Here is a 21,169-nt window from a genome sequence, read left to right on the forward strand (position 1 = left end):
AGCTAATATAGCCAGCCCCAGAGTGCAGAAACTTCCTTATCTACCCCATCCAAACCTGTGGTGACAGTAACCTTCAGCTCTTGGATAATAACAAAAACCTGAGAACAATTAGATCTTCTACCTTTGCAGCTACATTAAGAATAGACCATCCCCCAAATCTTTAAATGCAGCAGGCAGTGGCAAAGCCACAGTATTGCTAATCTTGATTCCAGTTAAATGGTCCTCATTCCTTCCACAAACTGACACAGAACAAATTACACCCAAGGCTCTCAAATCATGTTATAATCACTACTTACAGAACTGGACATTATTAACAACCCACATTTTACTGCAGGGAGAATGTAGAAGCATCAAATAGTGATCTAAGATCAGACAGGAAGACTGTGACAAAGACAGTACTAAAACCTGCCAGTCCTGTATTTGCAGCTACAAGCCTCTTTCCCTTGCATATCTCATGTTTTTGTCAGAGATAATCTTAAAAGTGCTTCACTCCTTGTTTGTATTTTTTTCTGTATACCAAAAAAATCATCAGTGATGCCTCAAACTAAGTTTCCCATCTAGTCTTTCAGACTCACACTTGAATTCAATGACTGACTTTTCAGTTAAGGTGATAGATTTGCAGTGATGGGAAGTCTGTCTCCTAAACCAAAATGGCTTGTGTGGCTCCTTCAAGAATTCAAAGGCTTGAATTTTCATTCCTGATCACTTAAATGTATACACTAGTTAGGAAAATAATTTTTTAATCTATTCTAATCTTCTGCTCAGCTATTCATGTAAGAGAGGTTTTAGTACCTGAGCTAGGATGTGACAAGTGTGGTGTTGGCTAAGTCCTTTATGCTTTTTAGTAGGTGAATGCTAATGTCTCCACAAAAACAAATTCTCATGTCTACCAGGTACTGTTTCTACCACACAGTTTGAAAACACTGGCAAAAAGAAATGATGATCGGTGTGACAAAGAAATGCCAGATGCTTAAATAGATGCACCTAAAGCATAAAACAGGGGGTTTAAACTGCCTTGGCTTTCCCTCAGAGAAGAACTAGATCTCCATGCTTTTGTGAGGGTAATTGCAGAAGTCTGTACAATTCTCTATTGTTACCATCACTACTGTTTAGCTGGAGAGGGCTCTTTGATCTTTCAAAGACATAATGAAACCCAACTGCTCTAAGTATAACTGGGAAAATTCAGTACACAGCCATGGATTTTTTTTTAAGTGAGAGGTCAGTTATTACTCAGTCAGAATTGTTTTGAGCTCCTTAGAGTCTGAAAGGAAAACGTTCTTTCTTAGTGTTATACAGTAGTTCAAAGAAAAGCAAGAAGTTTGATAAAAGTACATGAAACTCAAGAACCCATATGTATAGAGATCAGACTTGACGCCACAGTCTCTTGTGCCTTATAAATTAAAGACCTGTTTGTAAAGGCAAACTTTGTAAATTTCTGCTATAATTGGGCTTAGAGATAATAGGAAAAGGAACAAATAAAACTGCATTACTACAGGAGTGCTAAGCAGCACTCAGGAGAACATGAGGTACCTTTACCTAGTTTGCAGCTTTGCCAAATATCCATTAAGATCTGATAATAAGTTGCCCCTAGAGAGAAGAGCCATCAGAATAAAGTACCTAGCTATTTTGGTGTACTGCAGTGCAGGACAAAAGCTCTTGTGCCATTGTCCCTGTTTAATCACAGTGAAGAGCAGCAGCAGCTGGGGAACCAAAGAGGGAAAAGAGTTGAGAGGCCCGAGGCAATGTTGAAAGGATTGACACGTTCCAATTGATTTTTTGCAAAGCTGATTAGCTGTGGCTACATGTTTGCACTTCAGGTTAGAAACCCCATTTGTGATTTTGAAGGGTGTGTAATAACTGTGTGAGTCACCAGAGTATGGGTGTTTATTCTTAGCTTCATACATTTAAAGCAGGTTCTTTGGGCAGCCTATTCTATAAACCAAGGATCCCAACATCAGCCAAACTGTTGTCTCTGTCTATCTCAGGCCATGTGGCCTAACACGTGGCCCTCACAAATTGAGAATAAAAGGAGCCTTCCAGCCTGCCTGGACCTTCCAGCCTGCATGAAGGGTGTGAGTCTGAGGTTCCACAGTGAGAGAACAAGTTGCCTCTTATCCCTGATCTAATGACAAACTCTTATTCCATTGTCCCTTATAGTTTATTTCTCAGTCTTTCTTTTTTCTCTTCAGCACTCTATATTCTTATTATAGTGCCTTTTCTATGTTCTGTTTGTTTGTTTTGAAATCAAATGCCACTCTTTTTTTTATATTCAGTTTGCCTTTTGAGTACTGGGTTGCTTCTGAATCTTGAAATATACTTAGTGCCTTTTGGTCCATTCATTTTCTGAAATTGTTCATCAGCACAAAACTGGTTTTAGCCTCTCTTAGTGTCATTCATTTACAGGGAACGGCTTGGCACTGCTACTTTTGAGAATGAATGAGTAAGTTCACTGACATTTTTATACTCTCAAGAAACAGAAAGATAGCATCACCCTGATGCTTTTCTCGAGATTTTTTTTGGTAATTTCTCTTTTAGTTCTTGGTATCAGGACAATATTTTTTGTAGATCTTATTCCTGTTACTGAACACTTCTATCTGACATACAGCTTTTTCCCTGTTTGCAGTGGCTGCAAGTTAAGCTTTTTTTGTGTATGTGTAAAAGCCAGTACTTAGGTTAAAGGGGGCCCATAAAGAGTATTGTTATACACTGAGGTGGTTGTCTTAATAAAGCATTTAATGTATATTTTAATAGTTCAAGTATCGGATTCCTATATCTTTTATTAATTTTTTTATTATTTCAATATTTACTGAGTTTTTCTGCTAATTTGCCAGTTTGCATGTAACCATGGCTGATAGAGTTTTCTTAAATGAAGTATCTTGCAGATATTTTCTTTTTATAAAAACACAGCCTTTTATGTATTATTATATTAATGGAATTCCACAGCTGAATAAGCTAGGTATTAAAGTATTCCTGGTTTTGCTATACTAATTCTTAAGGACCAAGAAAGTAAGCATAGTCAGACAGACGTAGTATATTTTTCAATAACTCCAAAGAAACCAACACTGCAAAATGCAGAAATCTTCTGTAACCTCAGTAATTCTTCAGTGCTCTGTTTCATTATTTTTTACAGATTTAATATTTTGTTTCAGGGGTTGGACTCAACGACCTTAATGGGTCCCTTTCGACTCTGCATATTCTATGATTCTTGATTTCAGTCCTTAATCTTATTCTATATTGCTGATAAGAATATATTACAGTAAGAAAAGGGCGATGTTAGAAATGGAAGGAATAGAAACAGGAAAAAATGCAATGTTCATGACATAGGAGTTATTAAGAAAAGAATCTAATACACAATGCGTGATCATAAAATGGAAGAAGAAGGAGCAGGAGAAGGAGAAAAAAACACCTGAGTATTTTGGTCAGGAAGAACTAGTTAGATAAAGCAATGAAAATGGCAAATATTTTCACTCAGATAGGAAAATATTAACATTGTTGTCTTTAGACCTAAGTCCATTTGTACAGAAGGAAGGCCAGTTGAAATGCAGCAATTACAGAAAATCAGCTAGGAGCATTAGCCCTTCACATCGGCCTTTTCTTCACTGACTCTTTTTGGAATCCACTTGACTTGAAAACAAGAGACTGAGGTTGTAAACAGAATTCCAGCTGAAGACTCAGAAGTGCCTATTTTGCAAGCAAAGACTGTAGCCTAGCAAGAAAGATAACAAGAGCATATGGAATTATTATCTATAAATGCAGGATGAGGAAGAATGTATGTATGTGGGAGGAGGTTCTTAAAACAGAAAAAATAATGCAAGAACAGCATATCTATTTTGGGAAACAAGCGTATTTCTAGTCACCAGAGCAGCTATTTCTTGAAATAGGAACTGTGTACCTGTTGCACTTTTTTCATCACTAGGCATGGTGAGAGACAAGCAAGTTAAAACTACATTAACAAACTCAAACACTCAGGAATCAGTCACACTGAGCCACATTCAGATTTATTGTATAGTGTAAGAACTATACTTACTTGTAGTAAACCAGTCACTAACTATAGTTATCCAACTTAATTATTCTGTAAACCGTGACATCTGTTACATCAAGAAAGTGATGAAAAATGAAGACTAGTGATTGCTTAAGACAGCAGATCTTGGGTTAGTTAGGAGATAAAAATGTGAGAACCTCCTTTAAGTGCCTGTTGGAACAATTTAAATACAGCCTCTATGTGAGAGTGCTGTTTCTGACAGCTGTTCATCAGGAATCATGGTGCTGTGATCTGGTAGCGCTGGGTCTGTTTGCATTTCTATTTAATCTTGTCAAAAGTTTTTTTGTTTTTATTTTCTTTGCAAATACCAGTGTTTGAATCTTACTTCAAACTCTATCTCTCAATTTTTGAGGCTATAGAATATAAAGCTTCATATAATCTTCAAATTGTTTTACATAAGAATGAAAAGGAATCATCTGTTCTAGTTTCTGTAAACACCAACAAGGTTTGGAATCACTGTAGCATCTTTCTCCCGTTGTCTAACAAATTACTTTTTAGGATCTAACCTTCTGTAACTAGCTTCAGCAATCTAGCCTCTATCCCTGTAGAGATAAATAGTCCTCTCTTCTAAATAGTTCTAAAGTCCATTAACTTACTTCACTTAAATTTTACAGAGGAGTAAAGGTGTCAAAATCATAAATTTCATGTACAGTTTGAAGAACAGTAGCTGCATCAGGCAAATAAACCTACATTGTGCCTTAACTGTTTGGTCAGCTGGCTGTTCCATAAATATACATATAAACTACCAGCTGCAGTCCATGCTATTTCTTCTTCAGCCAGTATGTAGGAAAAATAAGAAGTACCACCATTTTGCAGTGTAGAGGATTTGGGGACAAGGGCTGGAGCAGAAAGTAAACAGCACCACACAGTGACGTAAGGAATATGAGGAAGAGCTGGAGGCTTTGGCTCCAGGGATGAGTGAGGTAGGGAGGCTATATGGTGTACCAAAGGATCTAGAGCTTAGCATAACTGAGGCCAGAAGAACATGGCACACATGTCCCTGGGAAATCTGTTGCTTCTGGTGATGCTGGATCTCCCTTGTGGAATATCTTTTTGGAAGAAAGGATCTTTTATGTCTTGAAATAAATTATTTGTATAGGTGTGTGGCAGTTTGAGCCACGTTAGAAATCTGGAATCCAATTTCCAGGCTTCCCCCCACCTGGGTTTCCAACACCGGAGAGAAATTTTCAGGCCAGAGGCTTCTATAGGGGGAAGGGGAAGTATATACATTTATTTACACAAATAAATACTATACAAACTAAAGGCAACTATATATATATACTATTACACTTCTATCAGTCCTTTAAGCCCCTGCCTTTAACTTTAGTCCAGGAGAAGCCTTTCAAGGCTGATAGGTAACCAGTCTCTCTCTCGTGGGAGTGTTTCGGGTCCCTGAACACTCCCCCCCAACCAACCTCCAGCTGTTTGCTGAAGTCCTTTCTGCTCACGAAATGCAAGAAGGTAGCTTTGAGTCCTTTCTCCTCGGTCTCATGTCAGTCTCTGCAGTGTCATTCTCTCTCTCTCAGTCTCATACCTCAGTTCGTAGGCTGCTGCAGTGTAGTTCAGCTTATCAAGCATCCTCCGAGTCAGTTTTTGGCCGCCCCTGGTCAGCTTCTGCAGGGCAACTGCCGAGCCTCTCTCTCTCTGGCCCGTCTCCAATTTCGCCTGGGATTCTTCTCCCTAGCGCCGAGCTGCTTCAAGCCCGTCCACTTGGCTCTGCTTCAAATGCTGAGCCTCTCCTGCACTTTACAGTGGAGGGAAGGAAAAGCCCCCTCTCCACAGCTTAACTGCAGAAAGGGGGGAGGAAGAGTGCTTGGCTGCAGGGCCTGCCTCTCTCCTCTTACCTCAGGTGCTGTGGGTCACGTCCCTCACAAACACTCACTCCAAATGCTGTCTCTAACTCTGGCCTAGGCAGAGCTGGGGGGCCGCAGGGCTCCCCCACCCCCGGAGTGGGGGAAGAAGGAGCCCAGCCACCCCCTGGCCTCCTACACCTACACGCAGCAGACACCAACAGGAACTGCCAACAGCTCCTGGTGCTGTGTGTGTATGATTTTTAGCAGAAGTGAACAAGACAATCGGCTCTCCAGGGAACCCTGCCCTGGCACCCAATCACCTCTGAGCCCCCGACTCCCAGGGGCGCCCATCTCAAACCGTGACAAGGTGTTTGCCCTGATGATGCATGAAATATTGTGTGTATATGTAGGTATATGGGACACATATATAGTGTTTTGGCGGTATTTTTTGTGCATTAGAAAGAAGCCTGTATTTAAACTCAAGCAAAATAAATATAAATACTTATTACCTAATGTACCAAACCAGTGACATTTTCCTTTTAACACAGAGTTACCAAGTAGAACGAAAACTTTGGTGCTAATTATTTGATGATATTATCGGTGCTGATTGTTATAGTAATTGAGGGGTTGGTTGATGCTGTAGGGGTACAGACCACCAGGAGAGCCAGTGAAGAGTGCAAGATTGTTATTACTCTTACTATTACAGTATTAGCAGTCTCATTTTGAGTGCTTTGTTTTTTCTGAATGCTTTAGCATTGCACTGTGTAACCTCAAAGGGTACAAGTGGTTGAATTTGTTCATTACTAGACAGGATTCTGGTGTTTGGATATATAAAATTTGGAGCAAAATCGTGTTCTATGATACTGCCAGGAGTAAAACCATGATTATCTTTGTTAGCAACCTACCAACTGCGTGCTTACTATTTTAATAATTGATGCCAATTTCATTATTGTGTTAGGAGACAAAAATGTGACCACAGCAACTCCAGAATATCAAGTCCCTCTTATAAATACAAACAAATAATAAAATGCAAGAGACAGTTTATTTGTGAATAATTGTAGGTTGATGCTTCAATGTGTACATCCCAAGGTCAGTTGACTTTGGTCTTCGCAGAAGTTCAGTAACTGCTCTGAAATTCAGTGACTAGCATGTAATAGTCACAAAAGGAAAGGAAACTTGGTCGGTAGGGTGAATGAAAAACCATTTTACCCACCAAATTGCAAGGTATCATATATGCAATATGACATTAGTGGGAGCTAAACTGCAATTTACAACAGTCTTTCATAACCTAAAGCCACTTCCTAGATGACATTAACTGCTGTTTAAATCAGTGTTACAGAGTGAGGTAGAGGAGGAGTGTTATTTAATTCTGGAGAGAATATCCACAGCCTGCAATTTCAATTTTTTGGAATTTAATTACCACAGCTGTAAAAGTACATTTTCGGTACAACCTTGTTACAAATATCCATGCTAGAAAGCCACTTCTCTCTAGTGTATTTCATTTAAACACAAAAAAAAAGTTTATGGTTAGTCTTAACCTATTAAAACATATGGGATCTCACTTTTATAATACAGTTTGCACTGCTGTTTCATACAGTTTCATCTCAAGTTGAATTTACCATAGTTAGAAAAGGGCCCTGAGGGCACCACCTAGCCCTGACTGTCCCTGTCCATCTGCCCACAGCCCAGGACCCCATGTCAGCCCCATGGGGTCAGCAGCCCCTGCCCCAGAAGGAAACACAACAACAGGGCGGGTCTCCAGCTCCCAACAGCCCTGCCCAGCCATTACCATTCCCAGGAGGCACCTGATACCCAGGACTGGGGCTGCCCCGGTCAACCGGGGGTGCCCTGCTCCTGTCTGGGGCAGTGGGCAGGCCATGGGACAGGCCCTGCCATCACCCCCCTGGGCAGATGCTATCCCCCACGCCATGTCAGTTTATAGTCTTATTGCAAAAGCACATGAAACATCCACTTAAATTCTTCCTATATGAATTCTCTGCTGAAGTAATTCCTGAGTGTGTAGAATGGGTCCAACTTAATTTTTAAAACCCCAGTAAAATTTTTCTGGAACGTCACTTTAAAATAAAGCAATGATATCTAGTCGTGGTGAACACACATGCTGTTGATATATTCACTCCAGAAATAAATTTTAAAAAAATGTTTGTATACAAATACTTTGAGCATGGATATCACTTGCCTTTTCCTTGTTGTCGTGCTGAAGACACGCCATTGCCACCACCCTTGGAGATTTTGGAGGGTGCTCCAGAGATTCTACAGGAAACAAGGCTACTCCAGATTGTGGTTAATTTGAAAAAAAACCCCAAACCAAAAAACAACCAGGTCTCATTTTAAAGTAATTAAGTATATGACAACAAGCAGAATGTCCAGTAGAAGCAGCTAATGCTACAGCCCTGTGTGCTCTTTAAATGCCTCTTCCTTCAGGAGGAATGAAACCTTCCCCACATCCAGACAAATGTATTTGAATGGCTTGGGCTGGAACATTTGGGAGAGGCAGAAGAAAGAAAAAGGCTAGAGAGTTTTTATCTGACTGTAAGTCATTAAAAGCAAACCAGATGGTTCACTTAACAGTGGTATTAAACCGAGTAAAAGTATGCCTAGGGCATAGTAAAATCTTTAATTCATCCTCAGCCTTAGCCAGTGATTGATGGACAATGTCACAAGAGTGTTCAGATTAGATTCTGAATGAATCAATTTACTATAATATTAATACAGTGCGATTGGTGATGCATTTACTTTTTATTTCATAGACTTAGTTCTTCACAATTTTGCTTACCTTTGGGGTATTACTCAGTTCAGCCACTGATTGAAATGAATGGTATTGAGTAACACAGTTCCTATGGAAGTATAAAATCTGTCTTAATGGGGAGTCCTAAAATCTTTGTCTTGAGGACTGGTAATATGATACAGCCCAGATGACACGAGCTCTGTGTCCCAAACATTTTTATTCTATCCCATGACTATCTGCCATGATCCTTTTATTTGACTAACTTTATGCATAGGATAATGGACCCTCTTCTGCAACACAGGTTAGTACACAGAGTGAAGCTATAATTTCGTGTATTGGCTAGCATCAGCCCTGCTAAAAGCGTCTGCAGTATAATTTATGCACGTACCTCATCACTTTCTTTGCAATGAGTTGTCTGGGTAGTGAAAAATAACTTCAACTTAAAGGAAAATGGGGTTGTTATTACCATTCATTTCATCCTCATAACCTCACAATGGTGTTTCTATATACAAAACCCCTGTACTTTAAAGCACATCTTGCCTCCAGGCCTTCCTTTTGGCTCAATTTGCACCATTCTTTTTGTCCTTTAGTTTTATTCCCAATTTATTTCTTTTTAACCTGATTACAGTAGCAATTTCTCTCTTCATATAGGTCACACAAGCAACACATTGCTTCCAAAATAAATTTTTAAGGAAAAATAAAACAGAAGATTGGATAAAACTTTGCCTGGATAAAACTTTTCTACCAAGCAAACAGTCAAGGACAGATAATGTAATATGAAATAATAAATCTTTTTTTTGAATGTTTTCCTCATAAGTGAATGTTGCATATTTATGTATAAGAAACTTTTGCAGAGATCTGTTTGGCTTTTTTCTAATATATAAAATTTTTTTTCTGAATAAAAGGGAACAAAATCCAAACTATTAGCCCAGCAGTTAAGCAGTTGATGCTGATCGTGGTGTGATAGAAGTCTATCCCCTTAGGGTGACAACTGTCTTATTATCTCCTATCTTTTGCTGAAATCAAACAGGTTTTAGTCACACTTTTTTAGACCCTTTGTGAACCAGATTCACGAGGCCACACCTGGTGACACACTGTAAGTTTGTCATTGGTTTGAAGAACAGGCATTCAGCCAGCCTTAGCTCTGTACATGGGTATGTAGGACATAGTCTCACTCTCACAGTAAATAATCCACATACAGCCTACCTAACTGATCCCTTAGTTTGTTCTATCATGTCTTAGGAAGGCTGTAAAACTAAAGATATCAAAGTTGGAAAGGATCTTGTCAGGGGGAATGTTTATTTTCAAAAGTTAGTGGTTTAACTGGAGGTCTAGAGGTTGAACCTTAGATGAAGACCAGATCCTCATTCTCAATATTGATGACACCGAGATATGTTTTGATGTCCTGAGTCATAATGAGTCTTACACAGGTGAATTAATTGTGGAGGAGGAGTGGAAATTTCATAAACAATTGATGTGAAAAAATCCTACAGGTTTCCATTTTTAGCTCTTTAGGTGGCCTGGGCTAGGTAAAGAATGTTATGGTGGACTATTCAAGTGGTTCCAACACTTTTTCTATGCTGACCTTTTTTTTGCTGCTTTGTTCATTGAAATTAAGTTTAATTAAAATGATGATAAAAATGAGCTTAGGAGTTCAGCCTGTACCAAGTCTCAAAACAGCACTATTCCATGATTCATATGAATTAATGATAGTCTGTTACTGAGGGCTGGTTTTGTCCCAGTATGATACAAAGTTAAAAAGGCTTTCAAGGCAAACAAAAGTTGAATTTTTGATGTGAAACAATCATAAAAATACACAATTTTAAAGACAAAGTTATTTTCATGCCTTTCTCTTGCAGGTTGCCTTTGAGAAAACTTCTAGCAAACAGTCTGTTGAAATTACTTCCTGCAGTAGACTTCTAGTCTAACTTCTTAACAAGCTGATAGATGTTTTTTAGAGTCTGAGGTTGTGTCTAATAAATAATTCCTCTAGGCCTCATGGCCGAGGGAATTGGCCAGCTGAATAGGACTCAGGAGACCTAAACTCTATTCCAAATTTCAAGACTAGCCTTCTGGGAAACTGTGCTTTGTTGTCCTAAAAGCAGAGCAAATGGTATTGACTGATTTTGTGAAGGGTTGTTAAATCTGCTTAGGAAAAATGCTACGTAGAAGCTACTTACTGGTATTCTTATTATCAAGAAAAAGGGCTCCGTGCAAAATTACACAGAATACCCATTTTCTCCCTGAAGGAAATTATGAAGAGTGCTTCAGCATGTCTGCTAATGATTAACCATGCTATAGTTATGATATTTTGTATTATTGGACAGTTTGGGTATGTGTGGTGACAGAGTGTTTTGCCCTTAGAGGCAAACCTGTTGCATGAAGCATGCTTTCTCCAGGGGTCATAGGCATAGGTAGAGTGGAGCACAGTGCCCTCAAGTGGGTTGGCAGTAGGTTTCTGATCTGGGCAGAACGTTGAAGGAACCCCAAAACGCTGACCATAAGCTAATGCTGGAGGCTGCCATTCCAGCATGGTAGGGGCATAGCCAGACACTGGTGAAGTCTATGCCAAGATTCTTTCAATCTACAAATCTTTCTGTTCTACAAAGCATGCTATCCAGCAATGCTAAGTACTTTGCCACACAGTCAGCTAGGGATTTTTTTCTAACTTTTATTGAGGAAAAGAGAAGCACAGAGCTGGTTGAGAAGGTCCAGCTCTTCTGACTCATAAAAATATCTTCACTGTGAGAGAAATAATTTCCAGGAATCTTGCTACCTAACAGATTTTTTTCCCATTAATTTTATCGCTTATGCTCTGATTTCAAAAGCCATTTTAATATTTCATTTTTTAAATTTTTATTTTCTCTAATGTAACTAGCCTTGATTTTAACACTGGGAGAATAAATAAACCTTTATCAAAGGAACACCCATAAGGGTGTGATTTAGTCAGTTACACCTTTTGTGTATAGTAAACAGCATTTCAAGAGATGTGGAAATCTTCTGTGAAAAAAATATGATGGTTTGGGCAGTTCATGCTTTGTATGCTAATTACCATTATTCTCCTCTTTCCCTTTTTCCCACCAAGTTTCAGTTGGGTCCATGTCCCTTTGGGTAGAGTTACTGATCTCTTCCCTTCCAGTGCTGTAATGGTCTAGTATGCCTGCCTGCCTCTGCCCTTAGTTTGCCACATCTGTGAATGCATGTATTTATCTGCTATTTGTGTATGTATTTAGTATGTCATTTTATTGTGCATCCAAAATTTAAACTCAAGAAGTGGCTTGACTGGACACTTTCTAATTTTTTGCTTACTGCAATTCCTGAATCCACTGGTTTTCCACTGTAGGATCTCATTGCTCTACATACTTCTACGATTTCACCTAGGCCACTAGCATTTAGAATTAATTGATGTATATTTAGATTGGGAAGATGGTCTGCAGCTTCAGTTCATGGTTCTCCTTGGGCAATTTCTTATAATGTTGCAGACCATTTCAATTCTGACATCAAGACACAACTCCATCTGTTCACTGCTTCTGCTGTGATATCAACTCTTTTCCCAAAAGCAGTGTACAGACTTTTGGCTGAGTATTAATAATAGTAAAGCATGTATCATGATATCAGTTAAAGTATCTGGAATTGTGTCCCAATTATTTATTTTCCTTTCTTTTTATTTATTCCCATTTCACCACCAGCTGCATTCAGACCAGGATAAAGGAGATGGATCACTTAAATACATCCTTTCTGGAGATGGAGCAGGAGACCTCTTCATTATCAACGAAAACACTGGTGACATCCAGGCTACAAAGAGACTAGACAGGGAAGAAAAGCCTGTATATATACTCCGTGCCCAGGCTGTAAACAGAAGGACTGGAAGACCAGTGGAACCAGAATCTGAGTTCATCATTAAGATCCATGATATCAATGACAATGAGCCAATGTTTACAAAGGACGTTTACAATGCCAGCATTCCTGAGATGTCAGATGTTGGTAGGTGCTAACTAATAACTGATTTCGGTGTCTGGTCTGGGTTCTTTCTGTGGAGTTAATGAAGGGCCCAAAGTTTACAGGCACTGAATACAGACATCTGCTGTTTGAGTCTGGAGTAAAAGCACCTCAGATGTTTAAAAAAAAAATCTAACTCCAGGAAGATAGTGACACCAGTTTGCTGGAATCAGAGGTGTCAGCTGAGTGAAACATGCTCCCTCTGTTGTACCACAAAAAATGCAAGTTAATATCATCTACTTTAGCTTCAGAGCTGAGTTACATGACACTCTTAGAGTTCAATAAGCTTTGTTAACATGATTTAGTAAAAGTGTAATAATATGGTAATCTGTGGTCACCTGTGTCAATACCACTCCTAGATCTGTTCAGCAATCCTTCTTTAGTTCAGGAAAGTAAACAAAATGGAAAAGAGCATGTACAGAAGGGGTTGTACACATTTCAGGAGTAAAAACTGTAACCCAAGTCAACTCATCACTGATTCTGAGATATGCCATTAATTTCCTCTGCCCTTTGTTGCTCTTCTCTTGCAAAAGAAAAGAGCTCCAAAGTCCTTCGAAGTCCACTGAAATCTTTCTACTGATTTAAAATGTATTGAGCTGTAAGAATCAATCAAGAAAATAAAATATGGTTTTAAGATGGGATCTTTTCCTGAGAAGTCGACAGATTTTGATTCTTTGTCTCTGATTCTTAGGGAGGGCAGTTTGATTTCTTTGTCAGGGAGCAATGGATGGTTGAATTGCAAGAAGCACATTTCTAATCTGAAATAATGTCCAGGGAGAGAAGCATTAATTAATCATGATCAAGAATGAGATTAAAATAAAGTTCAAGCAATATGAAAATAAAGACTTTGGGGCATACTCTCTCCTCTCATTCATGGGACTTGTCACATGGATGAAACCTCATCTGATGAAGTGAGAACACAGTATTCACATTTTGATGTGGGAAGTGAATACTTTATTCACAAATGGGTTTAAATGCCAAAATCTAAGCTAAATTTTTATGTTTCTTAACACTTTGCCTAGGATTCAACACCATTTCGTTCTCTCGAAGACACATGAAAAAAGAGATTTACATTCCTATATCAAATACCTTACAAGTGTGAGTAAATTTGCAAAAGTATATTCTTGACCTAAATTCAAATTCGAAATGCTTTCAATATTTGGAGAAAGGTGCGTTTCTGCTTCCTTCACAAGAAACACCATGAAGGATCTGTATATCCAATCAATAACTGTGTTTTAATGAGTTGAGAATAAGACAACTATCATTTTGGGTTTGAGAGCTATCATTTTGGGACTGTCCTTTATGAACAGAGAAACTTCAAAAAATAAGAATGTCTCTAACTTCTTGCCACAAGTCTGACCTGAACCTGAATAATTTTTTTTTTCTATGTCATAACTGTCTTGACCATGAAAAAAACCCTATTCATTTTATTTCCTTTAATTTTTCGTTACAGGTACCTTTGTTGTGCAGGTCACCGCAACTGATGCTGATGATCCTACATATGGGAACAGTGCTAAAGTTGTCTACAGCATTCTCCAGGGACAACCATATTTCTCTGTCGAATCTGAAACAGGTCAGGGGACCTTATCTGTCACACTGTGACAATGTCTGTAATTCAAAATGACATGCTAAGCCAAGCTAGGATATAATAGAAAAAAAACTTCGAAGAGATTACATCTTACTCAGTGCAAAATCTGACAAACTTAATAGAGCGATACATCTGTAAACATGACACCTACGTTATTTTAATCTTACCAGCAAAGTCTAATAAATACAATTAGTATTGGATGTGAACCAGTTTTCAATCATTTTTAACAAGCAGTGGGTACAGAGACTGCTGTGGATGTTTAAATTAAACCAAACAATTTGGCTTTTAGATGAAAACAAGGAACAGGTGGGTGTGGAAAAAAGTGCTAATTCCTCATAGATCTTCATAATGGCTAAATTAAGACTGAGGATTTGTTCAGGTGAGGTTTTTTTCTCCTTCTGCTTCTTCAAAACTTGTTTAAAGTAATTATAATTTCTGTACATCTGCAACATATCACTTTAATGCTAATTTTATGAAAGAAATCTTAATTAAGAATAATGATAGAAGAGGTAAAATTGACTGTTGCGCTAAACTAGAAGATCACAAATAGAATCCCAAAGTTCTGAGTTCTGTTTTTGGAGGATGTTTAAATTACAGACAGTGACTGGAATATTTAATGGTCTGAATAACAGCTTTAGAATCTGTGCATGTAAAACACATGCATTCTAACTGACTGGATCTGCTCTACCATTTACTCTCTGACTACATAGCTTTATAACAAAATTTTCTGGAGAGAAACGAGATCTCAAGAAACTCCTTCACTGGGAATATCCACTGTGTTAGGTTGCTGGAAGCTAGAGAAATCGATTCTCCTTAGCATCCTTACAGGAAAGAAATAGATTATCACAGACAATTAATCAGATTTTAGCATTGGTGCCTATCTTAAATTGTAGAGACTCAGTCAGGGAAAAGGAGGGAGAGATTACATGTCTCAAACTGAAACCTGAGATGAAAAAGTGTACACAATTCTGAAAGAAGTGAGAGCCAAGATGAAAAGGAGCTTCCCTTCAAGCATAAGGTATTAGATAATACAAGCCAGGATTTTTACACTGATGCACTCAGATTCTGACTTGGACACTACACTATATCCTCTTCTAGAGTTATAAGAAGGATGAGGTGGCTGAGAGTTCACCAGTAATAATCTTTTAGCATGAGGTTTGTATGGGGCCTGGGAAGCCAAGTAAACCGCAGTCTTGATCTTCCTGCCATGGAAATCAATTTCAGAACTCCTAGAGTGAAATAAGTCTCTGTCAAAGTCACTGTGAATTTTGTCATGGATTTCAATACTTGAATTTCACTCCTTTTGCCTACAAAGGAGTCAGTTCTTACCTTAAGAGATCCAGTGAGAATGCAAACATTTTGCTTCGTGGTAAATCTGAATGATTGAATTTCAATAGGAATTGGCTTTTGAAGAAGGAAGCGACTGGCAAATCATTCTAATCAATGTATAAATAAAAATATATACACTCAGACATGTTTGGATGCTCATAATTTTCTTAATTAATTTCTCTTCTTCCATTTAATGTTGTTGCACTCTTTAATGGTATCTTATTAAAATTAGATTTTCTTTTTTTTTTTTACCATATCTGTCAAAATAAAAATATTGACAGAACTGGAGAGAAATGATGGAGCACATTATAATGAACAAAGAGCCTTTTTCCAGTTCAGTGAGAGACTTTAGCATGAAACTGAAAGAGGGTAAATAGTTATGTAAAATAAATAGCTTGCAAATATGTAGAACATCTTTCTGGGGATGCCACTAATATTGTGTCTGTCACATAGGCAGTAGCCTAAGATGTGACATGACAAATCTGTAATTTAATGAACCATCTCATAACAGTAAATATTTGTACTGGGCAAAGTTTACTTATTACAAAGAGATTGTTTTGTTTTTTAGACTGTAGAGGTTTTTTTAATAAGAATTTCCATCAAAGTCAGTACCTTACGTGTGACCTCCCCGCTCTTTAATTTTCATGTTTTCAGGCATTATTAAAACTGCTTTGCTAAACATGGACCGTGAAAATAGAGAGCAGTACCAAGTGGTCATCCAGGCTAAAGACATGGGAGGCCAGATGGGCGGATTATCGGGAACCACCACTGTGAACATCACGTTGACTGACGTAAATGACAATCCACCTCGCTTCCCCCAGAGTATGGGATATTTACATTCTGTGTTGTATCAGTAACATGGAGAAAAATTGTTCTTGTTTTGGTTTTTCTTCACCTTAGATATTGTTTCTTCTATTGTGGACTTACTGAGTATCAAACTTTCTTTAGGAAGGCAAAAAAGAGCACATGAGTAAGCAATAGCATCATGCTAAGCTCAATTGCAACGACTGGGAAACAAATATTTAATATTTTTACTTCACTGCAGTGGGCAGTTTGAGAGGTGAATTATTGTGCAGAAACAACTTCTGTTTTTTCTACTTATTAAAGAGCTGTGATCAACACAGTCCGTATTTCTTGTTCACTGTTATTTCTTTCAGACGTTGTGGTTGATCACATTTTAAGATTTCTGTTGTAAACTAATGTATTTAAGTTTTGAAATATATTTATTTAATTATGCAAAAATATCCCAAAAGCAATTACATAAAAAATAAATATTTACGACCAGAAAGCATTTGCTTCAATGGATTTTCTTATATTCTTTGCATACAGAAACAAAAGCATGTACATAAATACACTAGGTATTCCTGCCTATTTTACTTCCCCTGTCTCAAATAGTTTGGTACTTATCTGTGTGATATTTATGGGAATCAGTTGAGCAAGCTCTCCTAGAAAGTAATTTCTGTTAGTGGCCATTCATGGCTATAAGTAATTCAAAGTGATTCAGCTTTCATCCACTTCTCTTTCCCTCTCTTTACTTCCTTCCTTCTTACTCTTTCTCTTTTTCTTCTTGTTTTGTGTTTTCTAACCACTGCTCTCTGTATGATGTGTCTGTATCACAGTGTCAGTGTGTGTCAAAGTCAAGAGCAGCTGTTAGAGAAAATAATTGCAGATCCTATCAGACAAATCAGCAAGCTTTGGCAGTTAAGTCACTGGGAAAGTTATTGGAAGCAACTTGTCATTTAAGTTCAAACTCTGTTCTTAGCTGTGGGCAAAGAGTTTCCATTTAAATTAGAGCAACTTAAGAAGAAATATAACACTCTGACCCCAATGAGTTAATTATACATCTCTGGACATAAATGTCTTCAATATAAAAACCAAAGATACAGCTTCATAATGCCAACATTCCACAAGTAGCCTTTTTTGCAGACAAAAATTCAATGTAGCATATTTTTAATAGGCATTTGAGCTGGATTCAGCTTTACTGTTACTAAGCTGCACTGGCCTCTCACAGTTCTTAATATTTGTCCTTTGGCCTCGAGACGTTTTTCATATACAGTTCTGATATGGTCCACAGAGACCATGAGAATGTTTTGAAAGGGACATATGTTGCTAAAATTACATGTTTCTAGTAAAGTAAAATGCCCATCCTCCGTATTAGAAAACAGATAGAGAAATAAGTTACTTTTATCCACCTGAAAGTATGGCAGAAGGTGAAGGCTTTTGCCCCAGGAAGGCTTGAAGACACAATGACTCGCTAACTCACCTGTGCATGCCCAGTATGGACAGTGGGCTGAGAGATGGTGTCCAAAGTACCATGAGACTGACTAACAAAATTTCCTTCTCTGTCTGCTGTAGGCACATATCAATTCAGAGCTCCCGAGTCTATGCCACTAGACTCACCAGTTGGCAGGATAAAAGCCAATGATGCTGACATGGATGAAAATGCAGAGATTGAATACAGCATCACTGAAGGGGACGGATATGACATGTTTGGAATTACCACAGACAAGGACACACAGGAAGGAATTATAACTGTGAAAAAGGTAAATATCTTAACACATGTAAAGTTTCTTTTATGCGAGCAATTGGTATCCTTCCTCTTATACTTCCCTTACTAAGCCCCAATGCACATACTTTGAAGGAGCTGAGAGAGTAAATAAGCTAAGGAGTGGGGTGGGACTGAGAAAAAATTATACAGCCTGAACTTATCCACAGAAAAACTCAAGGAAGCACCACCATCAAGCTGTGATTTTCTCTCTGTGATGCTTAAAGGATTTACTCACTTAGCAGAAAGTGCTAAGAACACAGAAATAATCAGTATCATATTGCCTATTTTGCATTATCAGAGGATGTTGAATTGTATAGCTATAATACATTAAAGTACATAGACAAGTTTCTTCTGACTCACATTTTGTAAAAATGTAATTAATAAATCTATCAGCGTGTTTTTGCTTTAGAAAAAAAAATCACAGCGTCTTGCTAGATCATAGTGGACATCATCTACTACATTGCACATTGGCTGTCAGAAAAGGTTTGAGAAATATTGTTTACAGTGGGCTATCAGGCAAACTTGATAAGGTTACAGATATCATCCTTCATCAGTTCAGGTTCAGTCATCACTAGATAGACATTGTGTAGATTTTCCAAAGATGCACTTGCTTGTTGATATCAGTACGACACCTGTCATTACTTGTTTTTTAGGAGATGCCTTCCAGGGTCTGATTATGATATCAGTCTAACTCCATTTGCATTTCTGTCTGTTGCTGACAGAAGCTGTGAATCCTCTACAATACAATGGAAAAATGGGGTGACTACTCCCTCTCCACATTTCTCCAAGTACAGTGGCAAAGAGTTGCTAAATGCTGCTTCTTCATACATTTAACAGTGTGATATAGTCATAGCCAATCATGAAATCGTGTTTGACTTGATGGGTGGTCCTGGATATCCAGACACTAGATGTCACAGTGTTTCGTTTCAGTGATGGAATGCCAATATCTAAACAAGCAATACCTAGAAAAACTTCCCTCCTTTGGTGTGTGCTGCTTTATAGGCAAGGGATAGAAAAGAAATCATCAAAATGCCAAAAATGACAGAATAACAGGCATAAAGAGTTAACGTTATTTGAGAAGACTAATTGGTGTTTAGGAGTTCCAGGCATAGAATTTCTTGAATTTTTTTTCTTATTATATCATCAGTGGCATAGAGCCCTTTCGTTCTCATTCCTGTTAGCATTTTAATTCCAGTTCAGGCTCTTGTTATCTAGCTCAAACCTCTCCATGACTTCCCACCATTCATTTGGCTCATCTAGCTGCAAGCCACAGCAATACCCACAGACTTCTCACACCTTTTTTTTTTTCTTGCCAGGCATTGGATTTCGAAAATAAAAACTTATATATTCTCAAAGTGGAAGCTGCAAATACTCACGTAGACCCTCGATTCCTGTACTTGGGGCCATTCAAGGACTCAGCTACAGTCAGAATTCAAGTGGAGGATGTAGATGAACCCCCTGTGTTCAGCAGACCAGCATACATAATGGAAGTGAAAGAAGATGTTCCAATAAACAGTGTAATAGGAACAGTAACTGCTCAGGATCCAGATGCTGCCAGGAACCCTGTCAAGTAAGCATATACTATTTCAGCTTGTCCGTAAACTTTTTACAGCGTTAATTTTGCTCCTATCATGTCAGCACCACAAAAAAAATCACTTCTCACAATGTGAATTGTAGGGCATGCTTCAATATGGAGTATTGTAGATGGTAAATAATCTCTCACGCTTGAGCATATGTCGTTATGTGTGATTGTGTTTGCATGGCCTTTGCATCTTGAATTACATCCTAATCTCTTCAGTAACTAATGTCTGTTGTTATTTCTACCATGAAAGAGTTTACTGCAAAAAGAGCACTAAGAAGATGTTAGTGTTGTTCTTCCACCTTTAACATTTTCCAGTGCAGTGAAGTGCATCCTCTTGGCTACGTGACAGGGGGGTGATTCAGCAGCCTTTTCTTCTTCCATCTGTCCAGACCTGCTGAACAGAGGTCAGAGTTATCTCCTCTAAACTACAAGTAGAAATGCCTCAAAATCAGTTCATGTGCACACACAGGCTCTGATCTCACCTGTATCAGTGTAAGGCTAATAAGATAAAGAGTCATTCTCATGAACTTTGTAAATTACACTTGCCATGAATCAATAAACTAGTCTTAAAGGTAGTGGAGGAAACGTTAAGGCTGGAGTAGCTAAACCTAAGCCTTCGTTTTTCGTAAATTAAGTGGTACATTGTTTCAATATATGCTGGAATACTTAAATCATATTGGATAGAGTATAAAAGAACTTTTAAATAGTTGTGTGCTTTATTTAAAGTTCATTGCTACTGACAAGGCAGTGAGAGGAGGAAATGAGAAGTACAACAATATTAAATTCAGGTCAATTTTCAGCATGTCTCTGGCTAGGCACCTTGGAAATGCGATAGTAGTCTTTAGATCAAAATAGAACAATGCAGGTTTAATAAAAATCCAGTCCACTTCTGCAAACAACTATCTTTCATCAAGATATCTTACTATATTTGTGAGGCATGAGTAAGTTTTAAGCTCTTAGTTCATCTTGTGAGAGGGGTACATATTATAATCTTAATTTTCTAGATGAAGAAGCTAAATCTAAAATGTTTCTGCAGAAACTCTCATTATCTTCAGTTCGCATGGCATGCCCTACACAAGTTCCTGTTCAAGACTAAGCCTTCTAAGTTTAATTAAGGCTTTCTTTCATTTATATTATGACATGCAACTGTTATATGGTGTTCTGGGCCAGCAGAGCATAGTCACTTAGAGAGTAGCATAATGTTTTGCGGACTTTGGTGAAGCCCAGGGACAGAATAAACAGGTTCTATAGCATGTTTTCATGGGCATGCTAGCATGAAGATGAAAAATTGTTTGGGGTGACACCTAGGCCCCTTGCAGGCTTCATAGGAACCTACTTTTTTATATCTAATGGCACTGGAGAGTAAGGGGGGTGCTTCCCTGTGGTGATAACTGCAACCATTTGCATTTCACACCAGCGCCAGCTCCTAATTATAAGTGATTTACAGTGGATAGGGATTATGCTGTTCATTGTTGAGTACTGCCTACCGGCTCTTTGCTATTAATTGAATGTGTGTGCTAAAACTTACCTAACTTTCAAAGG

The 21,169-nt window shown here is 38.2% G+C and overlaps 1 protein-coding gene across 1 annotated transcript in view; it reads left to right on the forward strand.

The window, feature by feature from the left end:
• Positions 1 to 21,169, forward strand: part of LOC103766806 (cadherin-6) — a 47,284-nt gene that overhangs the window by 12,222 nt on the left and 13,893 nt on the right. Inside the window, exons 2-6 of the mRNA XM_008933876.3 lie at positions 12,271 to 12,565; positions 14,034 to 14,153; positions 16,152 to 16,319; positions 17,853 to 18,040; positions 19,362 to 19,615. Coding sequence (XP_008932124.1) covers positions 12,271 to 12,565; positions 14,034 to 14,153; positions 16,152 to 16,319; positions 17,853 to 18,040; positions 19,362 to 19,615 — 1,025 coding nt within the window. The remainder of the gene's footprint in view (positions 1 to 12,270; positions 12,566 to 14,033; positions 14,154 to 16,151; positions 16,320 to 17,852; positions 18,041 to 19,361; positions 19,616 to 21,169) is intronic.

The sequence above is a fragment of the Manacus vitellinus genome, unplaced genomic scaffold, assembly GCF_001715985.3.
Source record: "Manacus vitellinus isolate BGI_N305 unplaced genomic scaffold, ASM171598v3 scaffold_33_pilon, whole genome shotgun sequence".
Taxonomy (NCBI): Eukaryota; Metazoa; Chordata; class Aves; order Passeriformes; family Pipridae; genus Manacus; species Manacus vitellinus.